Source organism: Anthonomus grandis, chromosome 1, assembly GCF_022605725.1.
Source record: "Anthonomus grandis grandis chromosome 1, icAntGran1.3, whole genome shotgun sequence".
NCBI lineage: Eukaryota > Metazoa > Arthropoda > Insecta > Coleoptera > Curculionidae > Anthonomus > Anthonomus grandis.
This window is the reverse complement of record NC_065546.1, coordinates 55,418,661-55,444,153: the sequence shown is the minus strand read 5'-3', so window position 1 is coordinate 55,444,153 and position 25,493 is coordinate 55,418,661. Positions and strand designations below refer to the sequence as shown.

At 34.6% G+C, this 25,493-nt stretch overlaps 2 protein-coding genes across 2 annotated transcripts; both read right to left on the bottom strand.

Annotated features, from left to right (window-relative positions):
* Nucleotides 1–575: 575 nt before the first annotated feature.
* Nucleotides 576–8,928, bottom strand: LOC126733951 (cathepsin B). Its single transcript, XM_050437446.1, has 8 exons — nucleotides 8,788–8,928; nucleotides 6,324–6,444; nucleotides 6,046–6,255; nucleotides 5,781–5,981; nucleotides 5,658–5,724; nucleotides 964–1,161; nucleotides 778–906; nucleotides 576–718 (listed from the first exon to the last, which is right to left on the bottom strand). Exons 1-8 carry the CDS (start codon nucleotides 8,790–8,792, stop codon nucleotides 642–644), a joined length of 1,008 nt encoding a protein of 335 aa, XP_050293403.1. The 5' UTR covers nucleotides 8,793–8,928; the 3' UTR covers nucleotides 576–641.
* Nucleotides 8,929–8,953: 25 nt separating this feature from the next.
* On the bottom strand, nucleotides 8,954–23,428 carry LOC126733941 (WD repeat-containing protein CG11141). The gene is made up of 10 exons (XM_050437434.1): nucleotides 23,054–23,428; nucleotides 22,846–22,998; nucleotides 22,657–22,788; nucleotides 22,443–22,603; nucleotides 22,246–22,381; nucleotides 21,989–22,194; nucleotides 12,414–12,505; nucleotides 12,109–12,346; nucleotides 11,782–12,056; nucleotides 8,954–9,213 (listed from the first exon to the last, which is right to left on the bottom strand). Exons 1-10 carry the CDS (start codon nucleotides 23,267–23,269, stop codon nucleotides 9,044–9,046), a joined length of 1,779 nt encoding a protein of 592 aa, XP_050293391.1. The 5' UTR covers nucleotides 23,270–23,428; the 3' UTR covers nucleotides 8,954–9,043.
* Nucleotides 23,429–25,493: the final 2,065 nt, after the last annotated feature.

Sequence of the window (25,493 nt, the reverse complement as noted above, 5' to 3'; positions counted from 1 at the left end):
AATTTAGTAGGAGCTTAAACGGCATTTTTAAGCGTGATATGACCGAGTTTGAAACTTTTTAAATATTGCATAGTATACATAGTAGATAACTTATAGGTTTGCGCCAAAATGACAAAAAGTGGATTTATCCGCTTTTGCATCTAGAGGACTCAATTTAAATCGCGCAAAACAAAATTCAATGCAAATAGCATCGGAACCATAAAAAAAAAAGAAAAACATAAAATAATACAAATTCTTGCAATAATAAACTGGTTCGTGATTATTCAGAAACCCATTACATTGGTAACAAAAAAAAATGAAAAATTCTAATAATACAATAACATCAGGGACGCACCAGAGGGCACATTAAAATTAGTAAGACGAAGATTCATTTTGCTAATATTAGATATATTAACATTTAAATCTTTAACCTCTATTGATTTATCCAATTTTTCAAAACAATCATCTTTACATTCGATAATGACCTTATTTTCCTTGTTACCATATACGCGGGTAGGCTTAAAACCAAGCTGCGAAGGCTCGATATAGAATTGATGAAAATAGCTTTGGAATTATGAGGTCAAGAAAAAACATGCTTTTAATAATTTCACTTTTTTTATTATGAGCTGCACTATAAAAGTAAACATGTAAAATAATAATATTTAAAGTTTTGGAATTCCTGCCACAATAGAGCTCTCGATTCCAAGATGGTCCTCGCCTCTCAATATCTTAAACATTCCTAAAACCAAACGGTTTAAGTGATGACCAAGAAACTTCACAAAAAAAATCATCATTTACCATTATCACCCCAATCGGAGTTCCAAGAGTTAGCAATCAGCCAATAAGGTACATTATTCTCGATGCCCCAGCCCAAGATCTTTATCGCGTGGCCCCCGAGAAACGATCCCGTTACATGCTGGTAAACACCTTAAAACAAGAAAAACCGGTGATTATAGAGGGATCAAAATTACCAGAAAAACTTACCGGATTTGTAGTTGAGCAGATCTGCATAAACCGAGAATGCGCCCTCTACTGGTCCGTTTTGCGCTATTTCCGTTTGAATTTGCTCCACCGTGCTGGACACCGAGTAGGACTTGGAGCCGAAATGTCTGTCCGTGTCGTAAGGGATGGTGTAACTACTTTCGCACTCGCGGACACATCTGGGAGTAACATCTTCCGTACCTGGAACAGATTATGATAGTGTATTCATGTTCATTTATTTCATGCAAATTTATTTACACTCTAATACACGTCAAATAAGAGAGATCATACATTCAAGTAGATTTCGATATTACTAATAAAGCATAAATGGTTATTAAGATTAAATAAATCATTCATGATAACTTCCTTACAAGAAACAACAAGCGTTAACCTACTACATGTATGTCCTTAAACTTTTTGTCAAACTGATTGTATTAGAAGGTTTTTATAGGCACTGGCACGGCCTCCTCTCTTATAGAAGGTAGAGACGGCCGTGGCACTGGTAATACATTGGAGAATTTTATTGCCGAGTATCCTGGTCGTGTTTGACAGCTCTTCAACCTACAGTAAACGGGTACTATATGTGTGTTAGGTAATGAGTGAATCGAACTGTATTATATGAATATTAATTTAAAAACCCAAGATTTTAGAAGTGAAGCGTACTATAGCGCACCGCCAAAGAAAATCCGAGAAAGCGGCCGGTTTGAAGGTTTCTGAAAAACTTCCTTTAAGGAGAAGACATTTTATTTTTATGTTTTTAAGGTTTTAAGTAGTAGAGTTTTCTGCGTCGAAAAGAGTGCGTGGTTTTGAACGGGTTAACATCCCTGCGAACTGTGATGATACAAATTAACAAATTCACCTTTACATACGCGTAATTTATATATTAACGGCCGGTTTTTTTCGAATGCTTCTAGCAATCTATAGCTTTGTTTTGGTTCCTGTTAGAATCGTCCTAGAATTGTTTTGCACATGCGCAGATTGTTTTATGCGTTTTGGTTAAATTAGAATTGATTCCGAATTGAAAGTTTGGTGTTTTGGTTTTTTTTTGGACCGGTTCAGAATTGTCCTAGAATCGTCCAAAAATCCCTGCTCGAGAGTAGGGATCAATTCAGAATCAGGCAGTTCGCACATGCGCAAAAAATATATCCTTACAATTTTACTCGACTTTACCAAATTTGAGTAGAAGAAGAGGAAGAAGAAGAAGAAGAAATAAATAAGTTATTTTTTATGCTTTGTTAATGTTTATTGTTTTTCTTGTAGATAGATTTCACTTAACCTAAGAATTATCTATTGATTTTTTTTTTAAATCTATTGACATTTTTATTCCAGTCCTAATGTTTAAAAAAGTTTTAAAAAGGTCCAAAACCAAAGCAATAAGCAATATTCAAAATTTCAAAACAAGTTGTGTTTAGTAAATAAGCAATCAGAATCAGCTGCTTACTGTCAGTGCGTCAAGCGTTCGGGTTCCATACCATGCAGAATTGAAACAGGAGCGATTCCGGATTTTACTTTACGGCGCAACGAGTTCTGCGCAGTTCTAGAATCATCCCAAAATCGGAACCAAAACAAAGCTTATAATTTGTCTTTGTTTGAACCAGAATTAAATTTATTACAGTTCATTTAAAATGTGTTTGTAGTAGTGTTTTATTTGGGTATTTTTAATAAATGTATGAAAATACAAACTGTGTTATTTGCCCGAGGTTTATTATAACGCTGCTGCAGACTGGTCCTTCAAAGGAAAAAACACAATTTGGAACAGTGTACTTATTGAATCTGGTGCCATAATTATGGATGAGTCGCATTATGTGTTCTACAAAGAGACATATTAGCTCTAAGAAAACGCACATTTTCCAAAATGTATATTGAAGGAACAGTGAGTATCTTTTAGTTCACTGAAAGCCTGATCACTGCCTCACGCTGGAGACCAAAAACTTGTGTGCTGTCTGTTACATGCCAGTATTGCATGAAATTAACATTGAAATGAATGGAATATGGAGATCTAAGGACAGCCTGAGAAATACAATTTGATAGATTACTGAAAATACGAAAACTCTTGCTGCAAGTCAATTTGGGGATTAGGCTAACACCCAGGAACTTTACCTCCTCCAGATTCACCAACTTGTACACACCATTTAAATTCCTCATCGAAAACACCACTTGCTAAGTTTTAGAGCCATTCAGAATAAGTTTATTTGCAGCAAACCATTCTTTGCCCTGCCCTGTGCAACCCTGGCATCCACAAGCACTCCCTCAACAGTATTTGATGTACTGGACGCAGTGGTGGGTCAAATCAAATCAAACTTTATTCAAAATAGTTTTCACATATACGTAAATAATATTTAGGAGGGTTAGGCCAAAGTTAAAAACTTGTGTGCTTAAGTGTCCTCGAATAGAAATTTTGCAGCTTCAATATTTTAAATTTTAAGCTAATTAACTAATAACATAACATTAAAATAACTACATATCTTATTAATATTACGATATTTATAAGTTATGACGAAGGTGAGGAGTGAGGAGGTGATGGCGACGAAAAGACAAAGGCGGCGAGGCAAGAACGCTAGAAGCATTGCATAATTATGAGAAATAAAGCAACAAACGTTAGTAATAGTTTGCACTACGTTTCTTATCATATTAATATTCAGCTTGATGAATTTTATCTCGATTTTCGGAATGCCGACTTTGGGGCTATTAACTTTCATTTGGGGGCTATTGATTGGAGTATGAATTTTGATGGGTTGAATGTTGATGGTGCTGCGGGTAAGTTATATGATATTTTACAGGATTGCCTTGATTTGTATGTTCCTAAAAAGAGACTAAGGTCTTCATCTTTTCCTAAATGGTTTAGTCCTTTACTCAAAGACTTAATTTGTAAAAAGAAGGCTGCACATAGGAAATATACGTCTACTCCCTCACCTGACTCTTATGCTCGTTTTTCGACCCTTAGATCTCGATGTAAAGTAGACCACGATCGTTGCTCTAGTGAATATATTGGTAAAGTGGAGAGGTCAGTGGTGGATGATAGTAGTTACTTTTGGAGGTTTGTCAATGACAAAAGAAAGAGCAATGCATTTCCAAATTCGATGTGTTTGGGCCAGGAAATGGCAGAGTCTAGGGAAGCAATTACTGATTTGTTTGCAAAGTTTTTTGCTACAGTTTACGACAACTCTATTTATCCCATTCCTGATTCTCTTGAATTTGGTTCCCAGAATATTATTGTTGGACGCTTCACTCTCTCGGAGGTATTTTCTAAGATCCAGAAATTACCTAACAAGTTTATCTGTGGGCCGGGTAATATACCTAACTGTCTTTTTAAAGAACTGTATTTATTCAATTAGTAGGCCTCTCCAGATAATCTTTAATATGTCTTTACAGGACTCTACCTTCCCAGAGGTAGGTATATCCCATGATGAAATTGTGCTCGGAAGCACAATTTCATCATGCCGATATTTAAGGCTGGCAATAGGGGGGATATTGCCAATTATCGTGGAGTATGTATTCAAAACTCATTGGCCAAATTGTTTGATAGTTTGGTTTGCGGTCAGCTAACATGGCAATACAAAGGAATCATTAGTGAAAAACAGTCAGGATTCTCTTCTGGGAAATCCACAACCAGCAGTTTGGTTCAATACGAGTGTGACCTGTTGGGGGCTTTGGAGAGGGGTTTCAGACTGATGCGGTCTATACCGACTTCTCCAAGGCCTTCGACACGGTGAACTTTGGTCTCTTGTTGGCCAAGTTGGAAAGTGCTGGTTTTCATGACTCCCTCTTAAAAAGGCTAAAGAGTTTCCTGATAGGAAGAACTATGAGTGTGAAGGCGCATGGCAATACTTCTGCACCTACTAATGTAGTCTCAGGGTTTCCTCAGGGATCTCACTGTGCCCCTCTGCTCTTCAATCTATTTGTGAATGATATTGTTAATGTGATCAATCATAGTTCTGTAAGTATGTTTGCTGATGACCTGAAGCTCTACATGCAGATTAAGCAGGTGAATGATATAGCCAAACTTCAGGAAGACCTTAATGCTTTGTGTGAGTGGTCAGTAATGAACGGATTGAGGCTCAATATTTACAAGTGTTGCTACATATCATTTCATAGAGGTTCGAAGAGATTCAATTCTACATATAGTATCCTTGGTAAGTCCTTGTAGTATGTGAATGTAGTAAAGGATTTGGGCGTATGGTTCCATGAGCATCTGAGATTTGTTCATCACATCTCTAAAATAACTTTAAAGGGACTAAGAGTGTGTTTTTAAAACTCATTTTAATAAGAATATTTTAACAAAAAACTGTTTCTAGAGTGTGAGCCAAGTGCAAATGAGTTTAAAAGTTAAAGTTTAAGGACAATTTGGAGCTGAGTGAAAGAATAAACTATTTGATTAAAAATGATTAAAGTAATTAATGTAACCCTAAAATTTAAGAAAACTGAACATAAATGAATGTACTTATTGCCTTTTACTGTGATTTTGAGTGATATATGAGTGTTGTGTGATACTTCCCACTAAACTTAGATGTAATTTATTATATATTTCTATAATTTCATTTTATGTAAATGGTTTTTCGTTGATAAATAAATAAAATTCTTTTTAATACCTAAAAATTATTTTAAATACCCAAAAGATATGAATACACACATCTTAGTAACGAAGAAGTGTTGAAATCAGACCTATTTATGTACTGTATAACATACAGTCGACTCACCTGTGCAGGGCTGTCTGGTACCATTGACGTGGTGTTCACACGGCGGGATTTCATACGGTCTGCAACCCTAAATCCAAATGTATGTCATTGATCATTAATATACGGGGTATAAATCCCGCTTACTTGCTCGGATCCGTAAGGTCCGCCCGAAACTATTCCTTTTCTCACCCAATACTGGAAGGCGGACCCCGGATAGCCTCCGTTGCAACCGTTACCGCACGTGTAGCAACAAGAGACCAAATCGTTCGCGGAGAACCTAAAGTGCGTTTGCGCTTTGGAGTGGATACATATGCGGTCTGACATCACTTCTACCGCACCGAATGCCTTAAGAAAAAGTGCAATTTGCACTTAACTGTTTCCCTTATAAGTTTTCATTAAGAACACTCACCCAACAAGATCCGCAATTTCCCTGATCTCTAATTTCCTTAATGGTGGGACAATCGGGCCATTGCTCTCTGGAATCAAACTCCTCGGGCAACTCGACCCCTTCCAAATTGTGCACCTGAACAGGCGGCAAAAAGTTTTTATGGTTCGGCAGTACCCCCATTAAATTCTTTATGTACTGCATTGAGACATTCGGGGCAAAGTTACGTCCAGCCTTAAAAAAAAAGAAGGACGAAAATATATGAGCCGAGAAGATTAGCAGGACATGGCAATATATATTACCTTCCATGTTGATTTCTGATTGTTGATGTGCTGAATGAATTTGTCAGATAAGGGATGCAGTTCGTCATTGGATTTCACTGATCCAATGACCAATAGGCAAGTCAAGAAGGTTAATGTAGTCCTAAAGGTTAAATAAAATCATCTTGATTGTATGCAACAAATAAATTACATCTACTCTATATACATACAAAGGTGGACAGTACCGCTAGGCGTGTTTTAATAACCACCACAATAAATAATAAAAGGACATAGTACAATTTTCTTAAAAATAAAAATTTGAACAACAATGATTCAGAGAACCATACCAGAATCAAAGTTACACCCGTATTAAAATATCGGCAGTTTCCAAAAATTTTTTAAATTTAGACTTAAAAGAAGCCATGCCTAAATCTTTAATTTCTGCAGGTAGACCATTGTAAATACAGGCAGAAGTATATATGAAAGAACTTTTTAGAAATTCAGTCTTATGCTGGGGGATTGCCAGTGTGCTTTTATAGCGAATATTTTCATTATGTGTATCTCCCCTTTGAATAAGGAATTCTGACAGATAATCTGGTTCATGAAAATTAAGTAGGGGAAAGGTTCCTATTGGACCACCTAACAAAATACCTCTGTAAATTGAAATTTTGTGCACCAAATTGTACATAACTGTAGGCCTGTTATAAATGTATAGAGCTTACAAAACAGGTTAAAACCTGTTCCTGTGGTTAGCAAAAAAACAAATCAAAATAGAGTCATTGGTCCAATTTAGGATACTGGTTTCCTATTTTGAACCGCAAGTTCCCTAAATTGGACCATGTCTATGTTTTTTTATTTTTAATGAAAAAACGTTTATGAAACTATTCAAATACAGTACAAAACTTAATGTAATTCCGAGATTAATTTACTAATATGCATATAAGCCTAAAATATTGAGTATATAAAAGAAAAAAATCAGTCACTGTCAGACTCGCAATTTATACATTCATAGAACTCAGTATTGCGATCAGTGGTGCACTTTAAGTGTGCCCACTTCTTGCACAAAACAGCGTATCCACTCTTCCCCTGGACCAGATTGCAAAAATGGAGATAGGCAAACGAGGCAAAGGCACTCTTCGTCTTCCGATTCCGATTCACTTGATGACTTTTGCGGCAAACGGCGTTTTCTCTTATCAGATTTAGATGCAGAGGACTGTCCCTTGAAGGTCGGCTTTGAAGAAGAAAATACCTTTTTAACGGTTTGAGAAGGTGCCATTTTCTTATGTTGTTTTTCTTCAAGGGCATCCTTGTAGGGGCTACTAGTTATTATTGTCGTAGAACTGGAAGCTGCTGTGCGCGATTTTCGCTTTAAAATTGGTAGAGGAGATATTTCAGAAATGGATTTTCTTTTTTGGGGCGATGGCGATGATATAAAAGATAAATTAAATAATAACAACCGGCGGTTTATGGTTAAATAAATATGGTACAACGTTATGAAAACCTGTTAAATCCTGATTTTGAAATAGTAAAACTGAAAAAAAAACCTTCTGTATCTCCTTTAAACCCCAATAAATTAATAAAAAAAAAAGTTTTCGTATAATTTATTTATAAGAAATATTCACTTACAATACAATACATTTTTTGGAAACAAAAAATAAACAACTATGTTGTAAATTGTAAAATTAGAATGTTTTTTGAACTTCCTGTAAAATGGTAGAAAACGGAGTTAGCAGTTTAACACACTTAGCCGACGATATGACTGTTGACAGATCTTATTTACATGCGCATTAAATGACGTTCGATTATCCATACAAAGGCCCAGGTTTTTTACTTGATCTACACATTCCAATTCAACACCATTAATATTTAATTTACTTGGTGCTCCATTACTCAAGGTACTTTCATTTTATTGAGAACAGGATTGCCTGTGTTTTACCAGAATTTATAAAAAGTTACTTTGTCAGCCCAATCAGAGATCCTCTGTAAGTCAGCATTAATTAAATCCAAATAAAAAGGGACACTTTTTTTGAACCATTCTTATCTAAGTAGGAAGTGTATATATTTTTTTTAAATATATAATAAAGTATCCAGTTATCTGTAAGATTTTTAATGTGAAAACCAAATAAATCATCGATGAAATAAATAAGTACCACTCATGGGGGCTTATCTCTTTGTTGTTTGTGATTTGTTATTGTACTATCAAAGTTCAAGTAATACAGATTAAAAATAAGTGAACCAATCATGAATATTCGTAGTCCCTATTATGGTTATGCCCAATATCTAATGTAATGAGACATAATGTGCCACAATGATTATGAAATATTTGAAAACTAGTTTCAAGATTATTTTATTTATACCGTTTATTTGGTTAATACATTTTCAGGATTAAATAGGGTTGTTCGGATCTCAAACAGCCCTGTAATTACTGCTAAATTCTTAAAAAACAGTTTTAAATGCCTACTAAATACCTTAAAACATTCCTTTCCAATAATTTGTTTATACTTACCACATATTTTTTCAATAAATTGGCACCATATACGACGACCGATAAACGACTGACTAAAGATCCGTTGTTCTTGTTTAAATAAATCAATTTCCTACGTATTCGGGCGATGCGCATATCGACTCGTTCTCATTTTGCCAGGGCTGTATTTAAATAAATTTAATGCCAATAGAAATAAAATTTTATTCTTATATCTTACAAGGAACAGTACAATAAATGCATTAAACGCTAATATTTAAAATTAAAAAAAAAGAGTGTTTTAAACAATTTCCCAATCGCTCAAAGATGAATCGTTGGCCGAAGAGGTGCTATCATTCGAGTTTCTCACTATTGGGATGCTCTTGGAAGTCAATCTCGGTTTGGGTTTTTGTTGTTCCGCTTCTGATAGTTGGATATTGCTCACTTTCCAATCGTTGGGAAGGTTTATGACTACAATTAATGACATATTTTTACGAGACAGTAATGGAAATTCCTTTAAAATTTTTCTACAGTTGTATTAATTTATATAATAGTGTCAACAAATACAAGTACTCTTACACAAGTCAAGAAATTTAAAAGGCAAATAGAATAAAACTTTTGACCAACAAAAATGGTTTATTACTCAAAACTATTACTTCAAAGTTAGACTGGAGATAATCCTCAAATGAGTAAAAGATATTTTTAGCTGGTACCGCTTAAAGCTTTGCCTTAAATACAGTAACGAGCAGATTCTTAACATGGGTTAAAGTAAAACTTGAATATAAATTTAAAATTAACATTCAAAATATAAATAATATCTATGTTTTATTGGGAAAAAAGTTGAAGAATTATGAGTACAGTAATGCTCTAAATTACATTTACTGGTACATTTTTGCTGATATATTTTTAGAGAAAATCCATTACAGGATTTTATTGACATATTAAGGCGGAGTAGGTTAAAAATTGCAGCTATTACGGGAAAAAAATATAAATCTCTGTTTTGTTTTTAAAATGGATATCTATATGTATTTTAACACATTTTTTTTACTTATGAAGTTGATTGGGAGCGTGTGTGGTATGTATATACAGGGTGTTTCAGAACTATGGGATCAAACTTCTGGGGGTTGTTCAGTGCAACAGAAGAATACATTTGAATATAGGAACCCATGTCCGGAAAAATGCGTCACTACGGCCCTAAGACGCGTTAAAATTTATAAAAAACATTAATTACCTAAATAGGATCTGCTGCATTTATTTTTACCTTTTGTACGTGATACCATAATAACAATTGTTTAAAATCAATGTCAATTCTCAATGTCATGTTTAAACATTTTATAGCTTACAATTTTTAAACATTTATTGCTAATGGAAAACTTTAGCAATCAAGAATTGGCGGATATGCATTTGGCATACGGAGCAACAAACTGCAATGCACGAGCAGCATCGCGGTTGTATCATGAACGTTATCCCGAACGACAGCATCCTGGATACAAAAAGTTTATTGCGGTTCATCGGCGGCTCGCTGAGACAGGCATGTTTAAGACCAAGATGCATGATAGTGGTGTTGCTCGAACCGTAAGAACGGTCGAATTTGAAGAAGAGGTGCTTCAGCGAGTTGCCGATGAACCATTAAATAGCACACGTGACGTCGCTAAGAATATGAATACGAGTAACGCTTCTGTCTGGCGGGTACTACACGAGCAAAAACTCCATCCTTACCACTTCCAGATAGTTCAAGCAGCCCTGCAGACTGCAACCGATTATCATGCTAGAGTTCAATTTTGTCGATGGCTTCTGGATCACAATTCATTGCACAACCAAATTTTTTACGATATGTTTCGTGGACCGATGAAGCCTCTTTCACAAGAGACGGTATTTTTAATAGTAGGAATAGCCATGTTTGGGACGAAGAAAATCCTTATGCAATTTTTCCAAGAAAACATCAAAATCGTTGGTCTGTCAACGTATGGGCAGGCATTGTTGATGATTATTTAATTGGGCCATACCTTCTACCGGAACGGTTAACAGGACCTATTTATCTGCATTTCTTGGAGGAAGTTCTCCCAGAACTCCTTGAAAATGTTCCACTAAAAGTTAGACAGCAAATGTGGTTTCAGCATGATGGAGCGCTGGCTCACTTTGCTGTACAAGTACGCGAGTATTTGGCTCAGCGGTTTGGGCACCGTTGGAGCAGTTTCTTGGCCTCCTAGGTCACCCGATTTAACGTCGCTCGATTTTTTCTTGTGGGTACATGTAAAGTCTTTAGTCTACGAAACTGCAGTAGAATCAGAGCTAGACTTAATTGGACGAAGAACAGCAGCATTTGAAATCATTCAAAACGAGGATCAAATTTTTAGTGTAGTCTAAAAATGCCGAAATCATGTGCGACGTTTAAATCGGTGTATTGAGGTTGGAGGAAGACATTTTAAACAATTGTTGTGATGGTATCATATACAAAAGGTAAAAATAAATGCATCAGATGCTATTTAGGTAATTAATATTTTTTCTAAATTTAAACGCGTCTTAGGGCCGTTGTGACACATTTCCGGACATGGGTTCCTATACTCAAATGGATTCTACTGTTGCACTGAACAACCCCTAGAAGTTTGATCCCATAGTTCTAAAACACCCTGTATAAACACCACTATGACTTTACTACTGATATTAAGATTATTTGTTATTTCTGAGACTAGTGAATACATATCTGTAGTACTTAAACCCTCCTAAAATACAATTACATACTTTAATACATAAGCTGGAATGTCATGTGGACCAATGGCCTTTAATGCTTTTATATTGTAATCTTCAGAGACCAGCGGACCACAAAAAAAGGACATGGGTTTAAAAAGCGAGCATATTAAATCGTTATCATTAATAAACACGAAAATTCGCGAAACCATCTACAACCTCTTGAGAACCTGAATAAATCCTGTCTTCAAATGTCATTTCCTCCATGATATCCCCCCCGAATCTCTCAAGGTTAATGGATGGCATTTGGAGCAATTCAAATCATTCAAACTAACAGTTTATTACACTTACCTTGAGTAATGCCCGTTGGCTTCTCTAATTTTCTCTCCCGATTCCTTACTGATTTCACTAAGCCCTTAGGACCATAATGTCTCACATCCACAATATCCTCCTTAACATTTGCCTCCTTACTTTCATTATCAGGGTTGTCCAATGTTATTTTCACCTTGTCCAAGTTTAAAACGTCTGAAAGCATTTTCTCTTTGCTCTCAATGTCGTTCACTATAGATTCGGGACTTCTTAAGTCGGGCAACACTCCTACCGTGCTTATATTCATTATTGTTGGCCTAAAATTAACATTGCAAAGAAGTAAAAATAATATATATTAGAAAAGTGTACCGGGTGTACAAATTAGGGTCGGCACTATTAATTATGTCTGAGCATTTGTTGGTGCTTTTTATATCAATTTCTTTATTGTAGTTTTTCCTTCGGGCTTTTTTTCTAAACAGAATGCCATCGTCAAAGTCTTCTTTGCTGATCTCATCGAACGTTTTAGTTTCGGGTTTTAAAGATTCTTGAGCCTCCTCCGCATTCGATATGGCATTGTCTATAGCGATATTAGTATCGCCTGAAAATACTAAAAGATGCCTTATTATTTAAATTCGTATTTCTGCCAGGCAGTCCAGAACTAAAACTAGTCTTACCAGTGATTTCGGGATGATATGAGATTCTTATTATACTTCTCTCTTCCTCCAGAATAAACAACTCATCTTTATAAGTGGCCACGTCCAAAATCCTAAAGAGAAAAGTTTGTATTTTATCTTTTTTAGCATATTTTTATTTATAATAAGTGTGAAAGTAAGCATTATATATATATTTTGTCTTTTTTATGTTTTTAAATTGTATCACACACATTACTATAATAGTGCAGGATATGTTCCACATGTTCCTATCCGATTCTCATTTATTTTTAAATTATAGCATAATTAAAATGTTTTAAATAGTTTACCAGTTCTTATCACAAATGCTGTAGGCAATAAATCAGTTGTTTGCTTCGGTTTGTGTCAATTCCACTAGACGAGATTTAGAGGAAGTAGAAAATATTCTAAATTTCATAGAAGATAAAGCAACGAACAGCTCACGAAGAATTGACTAAATTGCTACTCCATTCTTCGTGAATCGTCAAAATGGTCCTGTTGTAGTGCGCATACTTTTTTACCCATGAAGTAACCATTCACCCGTGATGGCATCAATAATACTCATGTATGGTCAGACGAAAATGTCCACACAACAGTCGAAACTAATTTTCAGCACCAGTTTAAGGTCGATAGTTATTTAATTGGCCCACACATTTTAGAAAATCGTCTCACAGGAGAGACCTACTTAGTTTTCTTTGCGAAATGTGTTAAAAGCATTTTTAGAGGAAATTCCTCTGAACATCAGAATGATAAACTCAAAAAATTCATCCATTATCCCAAATATGCTGGTCATACAATTTTATAAAAGGTAAAAACACAAAATCTACAGCATCACAAAAACATTTAATAAAATGACAAAGGATTTCTACTAGGATTAGTGAACACAAGGCTCAATATAATAAATTTAAAAATACCGACATCACAGTCACCAACCAGATCGGCTTTTGCTAATCGCCTCCTCGACTCCAAACATAATTTTCCTGACAGCCAAAATATAAAAATACTTCATCAGTGCAATAATAGTAAAAAACTAGACTTGCTGAAAGGTTCGAATTTGATCGCCACCTAGTTTTTAATAACCTTAAATAATTCTAGACTCTCAAATGATTTTTAGATTTCTGAAATGTATAAGGTAATTCGATTGTTTAGTTGAGTTCTTTGTACATAGATAGTGCCACTTTATGAAACGTGTAACCTTTGTCATTTTATTAAATGTTCTTGTGATGCTGTAGATTTTGTGTTTTTACCTTGTTGGCCTCCAAGATCTCCAGACCTCACACCAATGGAGCATCGTTTGTGGGGCCGGTTTAAAATGAGAAAACTATCCTCCGAGAAATGGTGAACGCGGAGCTAGCTGGTATTAAAAGATGGTGTGACAGCAACTTATTATTATTATTTAATCTTTTAAAAATTAATATTTTAAATGTTTCTTTAGGTTCACAAGTCGTTACTATTAATAATTTTAATAAATCCTTAAGTATACTTATTAACAGTATATTACAGCTCGACAATCACATTGAGCAGCTCTGTTCTAAGTTGTCATCTGGATGTTTTGCTAAACGAACAATTAGAAGTAATGTATTTATATTAGTAGCTACAGACACCTATTTTTCATTGGTCAAATCAAACTTACGCTATGGGATTTGTTTTTGGGAAGACATTTATATCTTCTTAGGTATCAGGATTTTCCTCAAGTAGCGGCAAAACAAAGAGGAAAGTAATCGATAATGATACTAATAAACGTCTTGTCTTGTTTAGTATATTATCAGAATGCTGATGGTTTTAAATTCAAATTGCGATCGTTTCAGCAGGCAGTTAATTCTGGTGTCTATGACATTTTGGCTTTAAGCTATCACTGAAGGCATTTATGCCGATATGTTCATTGTCGGAGACTTTAATCTTCCAAACTGTGTATGACAGATCAATGATACGCCATCGAATACCAATGTTTCATCAGAATCGCTAAGGGAAATTAATTCACTGACTGTTTTGTCCAATATGAGTTCCTTTCATAACTTATATCATGACAGATTCGATTCTCGATTTAGTAGTGTATAATAATCCAAGTATTCATGTATCCTGGCTGAGTGATGATGTCTCTGATGCAGAGCTCAGTTTGACAGATTTAAACATCTTTAGGGTCGACCGCAGCTCGAACAGTTCTACTAAGAAACGAGGGAGTGGAGTTCAAATAGTCACCAGAAAATGTTTACTAGCTAGGAGTATCGAGTTGAAGGAAAAAGGCATAGAACAAGTATTTGTCCTGATAGAACATGGCACAGAATCCTGGGTTGACTCCGTCTATACGGACTTTCTCAAAGGCATTTGACAGAGTCAATCATAACTTGCTTCTTGCAAAACTTGAGGCTCTTGGTTTTGCCGCTGCTCTATTAGGTTGGATTCGAAGTTCAGAACAGGTAGAACTCAATATGTAAAATTGCGATCCAATTAAAGTTTCCTCTGGCATCCCGCAGGGGTCTCATTCAGGACCAATTTTATTCATATAATTTGTGCTGGACCTTCTGCTGTGCATTGTCAGGAGCAAAGTATTAAGGTTTGCTGATTACATAAAGTTCTTTTGCCCAATAGAATCAGATGGCGAATGTCTACTTTTGCGAGCAGACCTAGACAGATTCCAGCAGTGGTGCATCTTAAACAGGATAGATCTGAATGTTTCCAAATGTAGCGTTTTCTCTTTTTGTAGGGGAACATTTACTGAAAATGACTACGGGTTAAATGGCATTTCTCTCTCAAAATCAGACAGACAAAGTTAAGGATCTCGGTATAACTCTTGATTCCAAACTTTCTTTTACACCACATTTCCACTATATGGTCGTCAAAGCTATGGCAGCGTTGGACCTCGTTCAGCGCCTTACAGTGAGTCTTTCGGTAAATATTATAAAGATTATATTGCTCTTTGGTTCGACCTATAGTAGAATACTGTTCTGTAGTGTGCTCACCATCCTTTCAGTGTACGTTCAATGTATTGAAAGGGTACAGCGGAAGTTCATTAGAATGGCAGGTTTAGTTAGAGAGAATTTTACTTATGAGGAATTTTTTTTCATACTCAAGCTAAACACATTGGAACATAGGCGGGATATGCTGGACATGTATTTTCTACATGGTAAGCTCAAATAAATAACTTGTAATGTTTGCATACTGTGTGATATTTGACCTCTTCTTTTAATCTAGGATTTTAATATTTTATGTAAAGTTTAGGATTTTAAATGAACTTGTATGTATATGGATATGTGTATTTATGATTTTAGTCTAGATATAAGTTAGAGACTTTTGATAACTTTGTATTTTAAATGGATGAACCATAGATGAATAAATAAATAAAATAAGTATCATAAGTCTTGCAAAACTCACTTTATTATCCAGGAAATCTTGGCTCTTCCATCTTTATTTATACTGAAGACTGTTTGCTTGACGCATCAGAAGTATTCTTTAGTTATCCAATCGGAAAATGTAAATAACACTCGGTCCTCATATAATATAAATTTACCAATCCCTAAATCTTCCTTAACCCTTTGTATCCCGGGCCTTAATTTGCATGTTGGTCCCTCAATCCCAAAGGTTTTTCCATTCTTAGAGTCCCATTGCCTTATATATACGTCGCATATATATAAACAAATAAATGACCAGACAACGTTTTTTTAATGAGCTTTTTTTAACAAACTTAAACAGTTTCTTTTCAAAAGTACTCAAAGAGCAGAAACAACTTTAAAAAAAATGTTATGTAAAGTAACATTAAAAGTTTTCTTTTGTGTGGTACGCCTCAAAACATGGCACTGACACAAAGGCCGACTCCACATCTTGCACACATGTATTCGCTTCTTTTTTTTCTGGTATTTTCTGTGGCTACAAACGACACTTCGCTTCACTTTCTTATCAGGAACTGAACTAGGAAAATGTCGCCCTTTGAGCCTTTGAGGATTCTTGGTTAAAAGGTTTATACTTCTGTTTTTTTCATGTTTATGTCTGAAACAAGATGAAGAAATAAGTGCACAATAAAAAAAAAATATTACAAACTTACCTATCAAAAAGTGCCCCTGTAATGGTAAGTTGATAATCTGCAAGAGGTAGCATTTCTGAAGATTGGGTCAAATAGAGTGCATGTGCATTAAGAAGAGACAGATCAACCATGTGGAAAAATAGCTTTTTATACCATTTTGTGGAGCTCAACATCATATCTGATCGATCTTTTGCACCCATATTTTCGTTGTAATTTATAACAAGCACTTGTTTTTGTATGGACTCTTGAAATCTACTTTGTCTAACGTTACCATGCGATCTTCATGAAAAGTAGTCAGCATCATAACATCACGTCTATCCTTTCATTTCACACAAAGCAGATTTTCGGCACACATCGAGATAGATTCGCCTTTAGATAATTTTTGAGTTAAATTGGGCATCTCTTTACGATTAGCACGGACTGTCCCGCAGGAATTAGTCTTATGTTTATGCAGGTATGTACACAAAGTAGGGCTAGTGTACCAGTTGTCTGTATACAGGTTATGGCCTTTATTCAAATATGGTTCCATAAGATTTGCTACTACTGAGCCTGATATTCCAAGATCTTGGAACAGAGTTATATCTGTCGATTTTCCAGTATAGACAATAACACCTAATACATATCCTGTCTCGCAGTCACATATTAGAAAAAGTTTTATTCCAAAACGATGGCGTTTGGTCTTTATGTACTGTTTAAATCTCAAACGCCCCTTGAAAAGAACTAAGCTCTTGTCAATAGCAAGATTTTTAAATGGAGTGAAGTACTTTTGGAACTGTGTTGTAATTTTATTGAGCACTGTTCGCAGTTTGTGAAAAGAATCGCCTTCTTTTTGCTCAGCATTATCTGAAAAGTGTAGCATGCCAAGGATTGCTTGGAAACGATTCCTTGATATTATTTCGGATATATTGGTGTATGAGGGTCTTTCTTAAAAAGAGGGACAATTTCATAAACTTAAAAAAAAGAAATAAAAATTTGGAATTACTAAATTATTATAATAAAAAATGTGTATATTAACAAAACTAATCTGTTTTAACTTAATAATACCAAATATAAAGCGGCCATAAATGAAATAAAACTAATCCAGCTTTATAAAAAGAATTAAAAAAACACTGTCCATGGAGATGATAACACTTACCATGGAGTTCTTCACATAACTAAAAACCTAATTTGTTTAACATATTAATAAAAATATATTCTAAGAAGTATACCAAATGGATAACTAAGCATTTAAACAAATAATTTATTTTGTATTGTATGACTGGCTTGCAATATCTATCCCAAAATCTATGTTCTCAGTGTATGGATATATATATAATATATATATATATATATATGTAGTTCAATTTGGCTATCTTGGTAAATCAAATAATCCTTTCAGTTAAAGGTAATATGGAATAACCTAAAAGCAAGAAAATTCATATTACTTTATTTTACAAAACATTCTATTTTTTAAATAAAAATACCTTGTATCTCTTACAAAGGCCAGTCATTAATGTCCATGAGGTTTGCAGTGTCATGCTTTGTATTTAATTAGAAGGAAATATTGCAGCCTGAAAATGGGTCATTAAAATATAATCTATGAAATCCTAAGATCTATGATCACCTTTATATATCATCTTTTACATTAAAGATACTTCTTATTTCACTGTTATGTAATTCGGAAAAGTATCTTCCTTAAAAAAGAAAAAGTAAAAACAAACGGGCTTGCCAAAGTTTTGAGTATACCGTCCAAAGATACTGGGGCTGTATCCTCTTGTGTTGGCCAAATAAACACGAACTTATTTTTGAGTGAAGGAAGTCTCATAAATTTTATATCAAAGATTTTGTCAGTTACTGTGCCAATGATTTGCCCAACGTAATAAATTTTAGAGCATTTTGGCCATTCAACCAGGACAAAGGAATTTTTACTTGGTAAGCTTGGAGCTTTTATCTGATTTATCTCCATAAAGGAAGATAAAGGCTGATCGTCTTCGGAATCTGAATAAATGTCATTGTAACTAACCGCTTTAGAAGGTAAAGATGAAAACTGCGTTTTTATGAGAAAATGTCCTAATTTATAATGAGCGCAGTATGTGCCTAAAATTAAGCTTGGGCAACTAAGTCGACGAAGTTGTAAATTATATGGCTCCCTTTCATTCCAGTATAACTGATGTACACTCGTCGTACCCTTAAATGGTTTTAAATTATCGGGTAATAATTTATCGCATTTAATAATGCCTTTTTTTTGTAATGCTTTCGATTTGGATTCCAGGACAAGCATCTTTTAGATGAATGATTAGTTGCTCAAAATTTGAAATATAATATCCATTAGCTACTAATCGGTCGGCAGTTCTTTTTAGACAGCCACCAACCCCATCCACTGCTCCTTTTCCGTGTCCGCTTTCGAAGTAATTCCAAAATATTTCACCGAGACCAAGTTGATTAACCAACTCAGTTCCAATAAACTGAAACATGGTTTTATTTTTATATTGGGTACTTGGCCCATCACTTCAAAAATGTACCCTGTTTAAAAATGGCATGATTTCTCTTATTGTTTTTATCAGTGGTGCTAAATGAGCAACTATAGCAGAGGGGTCGTGACGAAGGCATTCTGAGAAGCTGCAAAAACTTTCAGCTTTAATATCCTCACACACTTTTCGATACCAGACAATAGTGTGCATCGAAACTTGAGGTTTTGAGCCCCCAAAATGAGCACTTTGAACTTAATTAATTTTATTCCTAGGCCTTTGCTCTGCTTCTCGTTTTTGTTTTCTTTTTTTTTTCATCGCCAATTTCCTTTTTTTTGGTCATTGTAACAGGCCTAGTAAAAAATATTTATATAAATATTCGCATTTCTAATACATTTTTAAATTCCGATAAATATATACACAAGTAAATCAGCTCCATGGACATCGATCAACTCCGTGGACTTCGAAATCCACGGAGTGGATGTCCATGGAGGTGATATTTTCCAATAAATTCAAAAATATAAAGTTACTACGTCAAAAATATAAAGTTACTTACTTAATGACCTCACATTTAGTAGCATGCGGATAATGGTCATGACATTGTTTCTAATTAAAGCAAAAAAAGCATATTTTTATATATGATTGGTTTATTATAAACGCAATGGAGTTGATTATTAATAAAAATACTTACTTAGGTATTAAACTTTGAAGAAATTTAAACAATTCAAACAAATACTTGACACATCCACATCACCCACTACAACTAAAAGAATTTCTTACAAAATGATTCAAAGTTCGGTACACTGCTTGTCACGACATCTATTAGTATTTTTTTTAATTTTAGGGTTGGCCACGGAGTTGATTTATAAGCTGGTTACAGGTATGTTTTAGGTAATATACAAAATGATATTTTTTTTATTTATCGATATTTGTTTTTTTTTATATATTATTAGCCCCTTTACCGTCCAGAAAAATACAAATAACAAATAATTTCGGATTTTTAATGGTAATATTTGATGAGTTTTATGTCGATGCATTGGTTAGTTACAGTCCATGGAGGTGATTTTATAATTATTTAAAATTCTTCTTCTTAAATTAAAAAAAACAAATTTTGCTTTTTTTTAAATATTCCACTTCTATTTATTATAAAGGATATATCGATATTGGTTTAGAACTTACTTTTCTTTTTCTTTTACTTTTATAACGCGGTTACAGAATATTGACATCAATTTGAAGAATTACCCATGAAGCAACTTATCAGTTGACCAGTTTTCCTTTACTCTATTTTTTCCATGTCGTGAGGCTAGGAACATAACACCAAAAAACACGTAAAATTCGTTGATATCAGTTTCGCGCCATTTATTATTTTTATTTGCATAAACCTCGGAAGCATATTTGTTGGTTTCAGAGACAATAATCTCAACTATATCTGAGTCCATAAATAAAAGAAAAATAACTTCTGCATCGCATCTGACTTATTTTCTATGGAGTCCAAGTGTGCGCCGGTCTCTCTATCATCAAAATCATGCACTACGGGAATAAACAGAGTTTTATTCCATTTCAGAACCAAATTTTGTTTTAGGGCCAAATTATCTTGAATCGCTTCAGGTGACTTATTATTTGTGTTTCTGTTTTCACCATCAACGGGATTTTCTTCGTCAGATAACTCATTATTGCTATTTTCGACCTCATCAAATATAACTTCATTTATCTCGTCATCTTCATCCGAATCGGGATAATACTCACTGCCACTAGAGACATATGGCTTTTCATCAAAGTCTAACATCTCCAACATATCGTCATATTCCTGTTTTGATAGCCCACAAAAGTCTCCACACTCATCATGCCTTTTACGCTTAGAACCACGTGCTTTACTCATATTACGCGCGTGATTGCGACTGTTGTACCCTAAATTATTTTGAAAACTGAATTCTCAACACGCGAAATCGTTCAACCGACCTGCAGCTTCACCTTCGAACTATGCATGTAACAGCGTTGCCACCAGTGCTAAAATATAGCATATCTAAAATAAGTGAACAAATATATACGGCCGTGGGTCCGCATGACCTGTCTTAGGTGCCAACATTTTGCGGCTTTGGGAACAATAATCTAACATTTTCGGACATATTTCTACTTCATTGGGACACCAATGGGTCTAAAATTTTATAAGCAACGCATATTTTCGGCTTTGGTAAATTGAGAGCATAACACCTTGAACGTATATATGGCTATGTATATAGGCGGCTGGGACTACAGACCCACTTTTTAAAAAACATATATATGCGGCGTTGGGACAGAAACGGTTAACCAAAAAATCAATTTTTTATGAAAGTAAAAAAATATTTAACCCTCTTCCACAGTCTTTTCATAAGACAGTTCCTTATGAGTTAGTTATGAGAGAGAGGTAAGAAAGATGTTAGTTGTAAAAGGTTACTACACTATAGAAGAATACTTACTTCTCGGACTATTTTTAAGTTCATCTGACTTTAACTTTATTAACTTACCATGAGAGGTTCAGATTTGGTGTGACAAAAATTGAGTGAATGTGGTATTTACAGTATTGCATGATGAATAATTACAATACCGATTTTGACCAATTTTAGTTACTACTATTTTAAGGGTTTTTATTATGCTTTATTATGTGATATTTAAATTTTCTGTACATTCTACTATTTTAATTTTATTGACCAATTTATTTTTTATATGTTCCCATTTGTTTACTCTATATTTAAGTCAGCTTTGCCAACAACATTTTTATGTTATGTGAAAATAAAGCATATTTGATTTGATTTGATTTTGAGAAAGTTGACACTCTGGAGGCCCTAATTCAATGCCTTGGAAATGCGGCATTGTCAAAGAAAAACATGAATTACTTAGAAAATCAATAAGAGACCTTCCCAGACAAAATATGTAGAATGTCCTTAGAGGTTGTATTTTTAAACATTTGTTAAAACAGTGCTATAATTAAAACCATGTTAATATAGGAAATTTTCCTTGTTTGTAATTATGCTATATTTTGAAAACAAAACAGAATCACATAAGAACATATGGATGTATCAAACAGGCCCTACCCACTCACCCTGTATACCATTGATAATTTCAAAACAATAATATACCTTCTCAAATTATTCACTGTTGCCAAAATACTCATATTAGAAGGATCAAGGACATAAACCACATCCTGATTATGTGTTACCAGTAAATTGTCACAAAACTGCCGCACTATACCAAATGAGGCCTCCCTCTGAGGCTTGAGCTGCTGTAAAGCTTTTGATATGGGATTGAGCAGTGGCACTTGGGGGCAATTTTTGCTTAATAAATCCTACAATAATCTCAATTTTCAGTAATTATTTTAATGTTTCTTAAGACTTACTTTAAACAAAAGAGTCTTTTGGACCTCTCCTTCAGAATCTGCTATCCAAATCCTTAATCCCGGTCTCATACAGTATAAGACAACATCATTGGGTTTGAAGCCTTGTTGATATATAATTCCCCCAAACTGTCCAAGTCTACATAGTAATTAATATTATTTTGTTATCTACCTTTTTATGGGTTTTACTCATGACTTACACTTTTCTATCTTTTTTACCCACTTGGCATACCTTCCATTTATCTAAGTGATGGCATATAATACTCCTAAAGGTGGTGGAAATAAGTAGGTGTTGCTGCCTGTAACTAAGCTGCACTACCTCGTAGGATTCATTAAGTATTTCTAATGACTTACACACATGCTACAACACATTCAATATTATTTCTGGCAGGCGTTTTTATTAAGCTCAATTACCATATAAAAATCTAACTCTGTTAATACTACACTACCAGCTTTATCGCCAGAAAACAGTTTCATTCCATTTTTTGACCATTCAAGAGCAGTTATTGGAGATTTATGCAGATCACTTACAGAATATCTCTCTACCTAAAATAATTTGAGAATAATTATTATGGGACAATGGCAATAATGCAAAAATCTTACCTGTTTAGGTTGTGGTTTTAAATTTTCTGGCAGAGATTCGGGGTGGGATTTTGGTATTTGGAAGATGGTAACATTGCCAGCCTGATTGCCACAAGCCACCATATAGTCCACCGTGGACACGGCTTTTACACACGTAATAGGCAAATGAGAGTTCTAAAATTATGGTGTTCATATATAGTTTTATGACCAAATATTATTGCCTCCCTACCTCACATCTCAGCCTTTGCAAATCTTTTCTTTTACGATCGTACCAGAATAATATACCAATGTTCGTTCCCAAAACTAAAAACCCGGACAAGACGTCCAGGCAAGTTACCTTAACGTCATAGGAAAATAGGCCTCCGCTTTTTGCCGGTAATTTATCTAATAAATCTGTTAAAGGAGCCCACTCTCTTAAAATTGATTGTAAATACGTTTGAGCCATATCAGGTCAGTACCTAAAAAAAGCGATCCTAAAAAGGCATAATGCTTAAATTTCTTTTATTTTTATTATATTGAAATTATGTTTTGGTAAATTTTGGGCAAAACAAAGCGGTCCAGTCCGCGATATCAGCTGTTTGGGTCAGATCTGACATTACATTTGACATTTGACAGTCGGTAGCATAACCACTAAAAAAGTCAGGTTAGGAAACACGAACTTGGGTAAATTCCATAACTTAGTTCAGTTCAGAGATCTATTAGAATCTTTGATGTACCGCAAATAGTCCGTGTGCCGGTGTTGCTTGTATTGTCACATGACATGCATCTTTAAACCGCAAAATTTTATGTGGAAAGAGTCATAAAGTATTATTCTAAGCGATATTTAATCATTTCATTAAATAAATAAATATTTTAAGCATTTTTTTAAGAATTTATACATTTGATTCGTAAAATGTGACTGCATGTGCCCACGTACTATTTTGTTAAACGCCTGACCTTAGTCACAGCCACTCAAGTGTGAAAAGTTGCACAGGTCCGGCCTTAAAATTTATTTGTATTTAAAACTTTATTATTCGGGATTTTTTGGTTTAGTTTTATTAAGTTAGAAATTCAGGATAGTTGATAGCAAGATAATATTTAATTTAAATATAAGATTTAAGTACGTTAAATGAGTTTAACCAAAAATTTTAATTTCATAAGTTTAGTTTTTAGCGCCATCAGTCCCTTATAACAAGTCAAGTCTCTTTGCTTTGCAATATGTCAAGTTGGAATAATGTATTGACTACTGTTAACCCACTGCATAGCTTTCATCAAATAGTATTAAACAATTTTAACACTGCTTTTCCTGTTGTCAATATTAAGAAACGAAATAGAAAACTAAGTAAGTTACTATGTAACTAAAGTTATTGCCTACTTTAGCCAAGATAGTGGAACGGCTCGTTAAGGTGAGGATGGTTTCATTTTCAAATAGATTTGGCCTATTGAGTCTTCAGCAGTTTGGCTTTTGTGAGTCTGTGAGCACAAATGATGCTATCTTTAGCTTTCTAGAGCACCTGTACAACCGACTGAATGTTGGTGAAGTTGCAGCAGCGGTATTCTGTGACTTGTCCAAGGCATTTGACTGCATGAGTCACAGAGTGCTGCTGATGAAACTGGAGCTCTATGGTTTCAGGGGAACTGCCCTTGAGTGGTTTCGTTCCTACTTATCAAATCGTGTCCAGGCTGTCAACTTTAATGGTGGTATGTCTAAGGAACTTAATATAAATGTGGGTGTTCCGCAAGGATCAGTACTTGGTCTTTTAATTTTTCTCATTTATGTGAACGATCTGCCACAACTGCAGGTAACTGGTGTGCCGATGATACCACCATCCTCTGGCACGACTCTGATGTTTCTCAAATGGAGGCCAATATACGTGCAGATTTGTTAAAAATAAAAGACTGGTGTGATGCAAATTTTTTGACATTTAATGTTTTCAAAACAAATATTCTTAAATGTAATACAAATGATATATGTTTAAATAATGAAGCCATCAATATGCCACCGTTCAGTAAGTTTTTGGGTCTTTCCATAGACAAGTTCCTTAAATTTGAAGACCATATTCTGAATGTATATAGAAATATAGTCTCATCAGGCTGCTACGCCCTAAGGGTTATTGCCACCAGTCTTAATTTCTCCATCGCCAGATCTGCATACTTCGCGATTATCGAGTCGCACCTTCGATATGGAATTTGCTTTTGGGGTTCATGTTCAAATTCACTTTTTAGTTCAGTGTTTGTACTCCAAAAAGGGGCCATTAGATATCTATGTGGGGCCAAGCCTCGTGATTCATGTCGCCCGCTTTTTGTAAGTCATAATATTTTAACCCTGTGTTGTATTTTTATTTTGGAAACAGTTTGCTTAGTTTTTAGAAAATATAAACAGGAACTCCACTTAGGAAGCCGCTATAATACGCGACAAAATTATTTGTTGAGGCTATACATTCCTCATTTTAAACTTGTCTGTAGCTCTATCATATATGGAGGTAGAAAGCTGTTTTTTTTTGGTTTTCTTACTATGGCAAAAAAGAGACTTTTTTCCCAGAGAATGGAAATCATACATCAATCATAAATGTATCATATCATGTTTCGGCTAAATAATATATGGATCTTTCTTCCTCCCAAATTTTTTTAATTTTCCTCAAATATTCTATACACCACCTGACAATTCCATTACAGCAGCTCTTTTGTTA

Excerpts from the sequence above, each read along its gene's own strand:
- LOC126733951 (XM_050437446.1), bottom strand. Across the intron at positions 907-963 it reads TCTGCTCAACTACAAATCCG|GTGTTTACCAGCATGTAACG; the intron begins GTAAGTTTTTCT and ends TCTTGTTTTAAG. Across the intron at positions 719-777 it reads CTCCGATTGGGGTGATAATG|GAATGTTTAAGATATTGAGA; the intron begins GTAAATGATGAT and ends GTTTGGTTTTAG.
- LOC126733941 (XM_050437434.1), bottom strand. The coding sequence starts at position 23,269 with ATGGCTCAAACGTATTTACAATCAATTTTAAGAGAGTGGGCTCCTTTA. Across the intron at positions 22,195-22,245 it reads AAAAGACTCTTTTGTTTAAA|GATTTATTAAGCAAAAATTG; the intron begins GTAAGTCTTAAG and ends AGATTATTGTAG. Across the intron at positions 12,347-12,413 it reads ATATCATCCCGAAATCACTG|TATTTTCAGGCGATACTAAT; the intron begins GTAAGACTAGTT and ends GGCATCTTTTAG.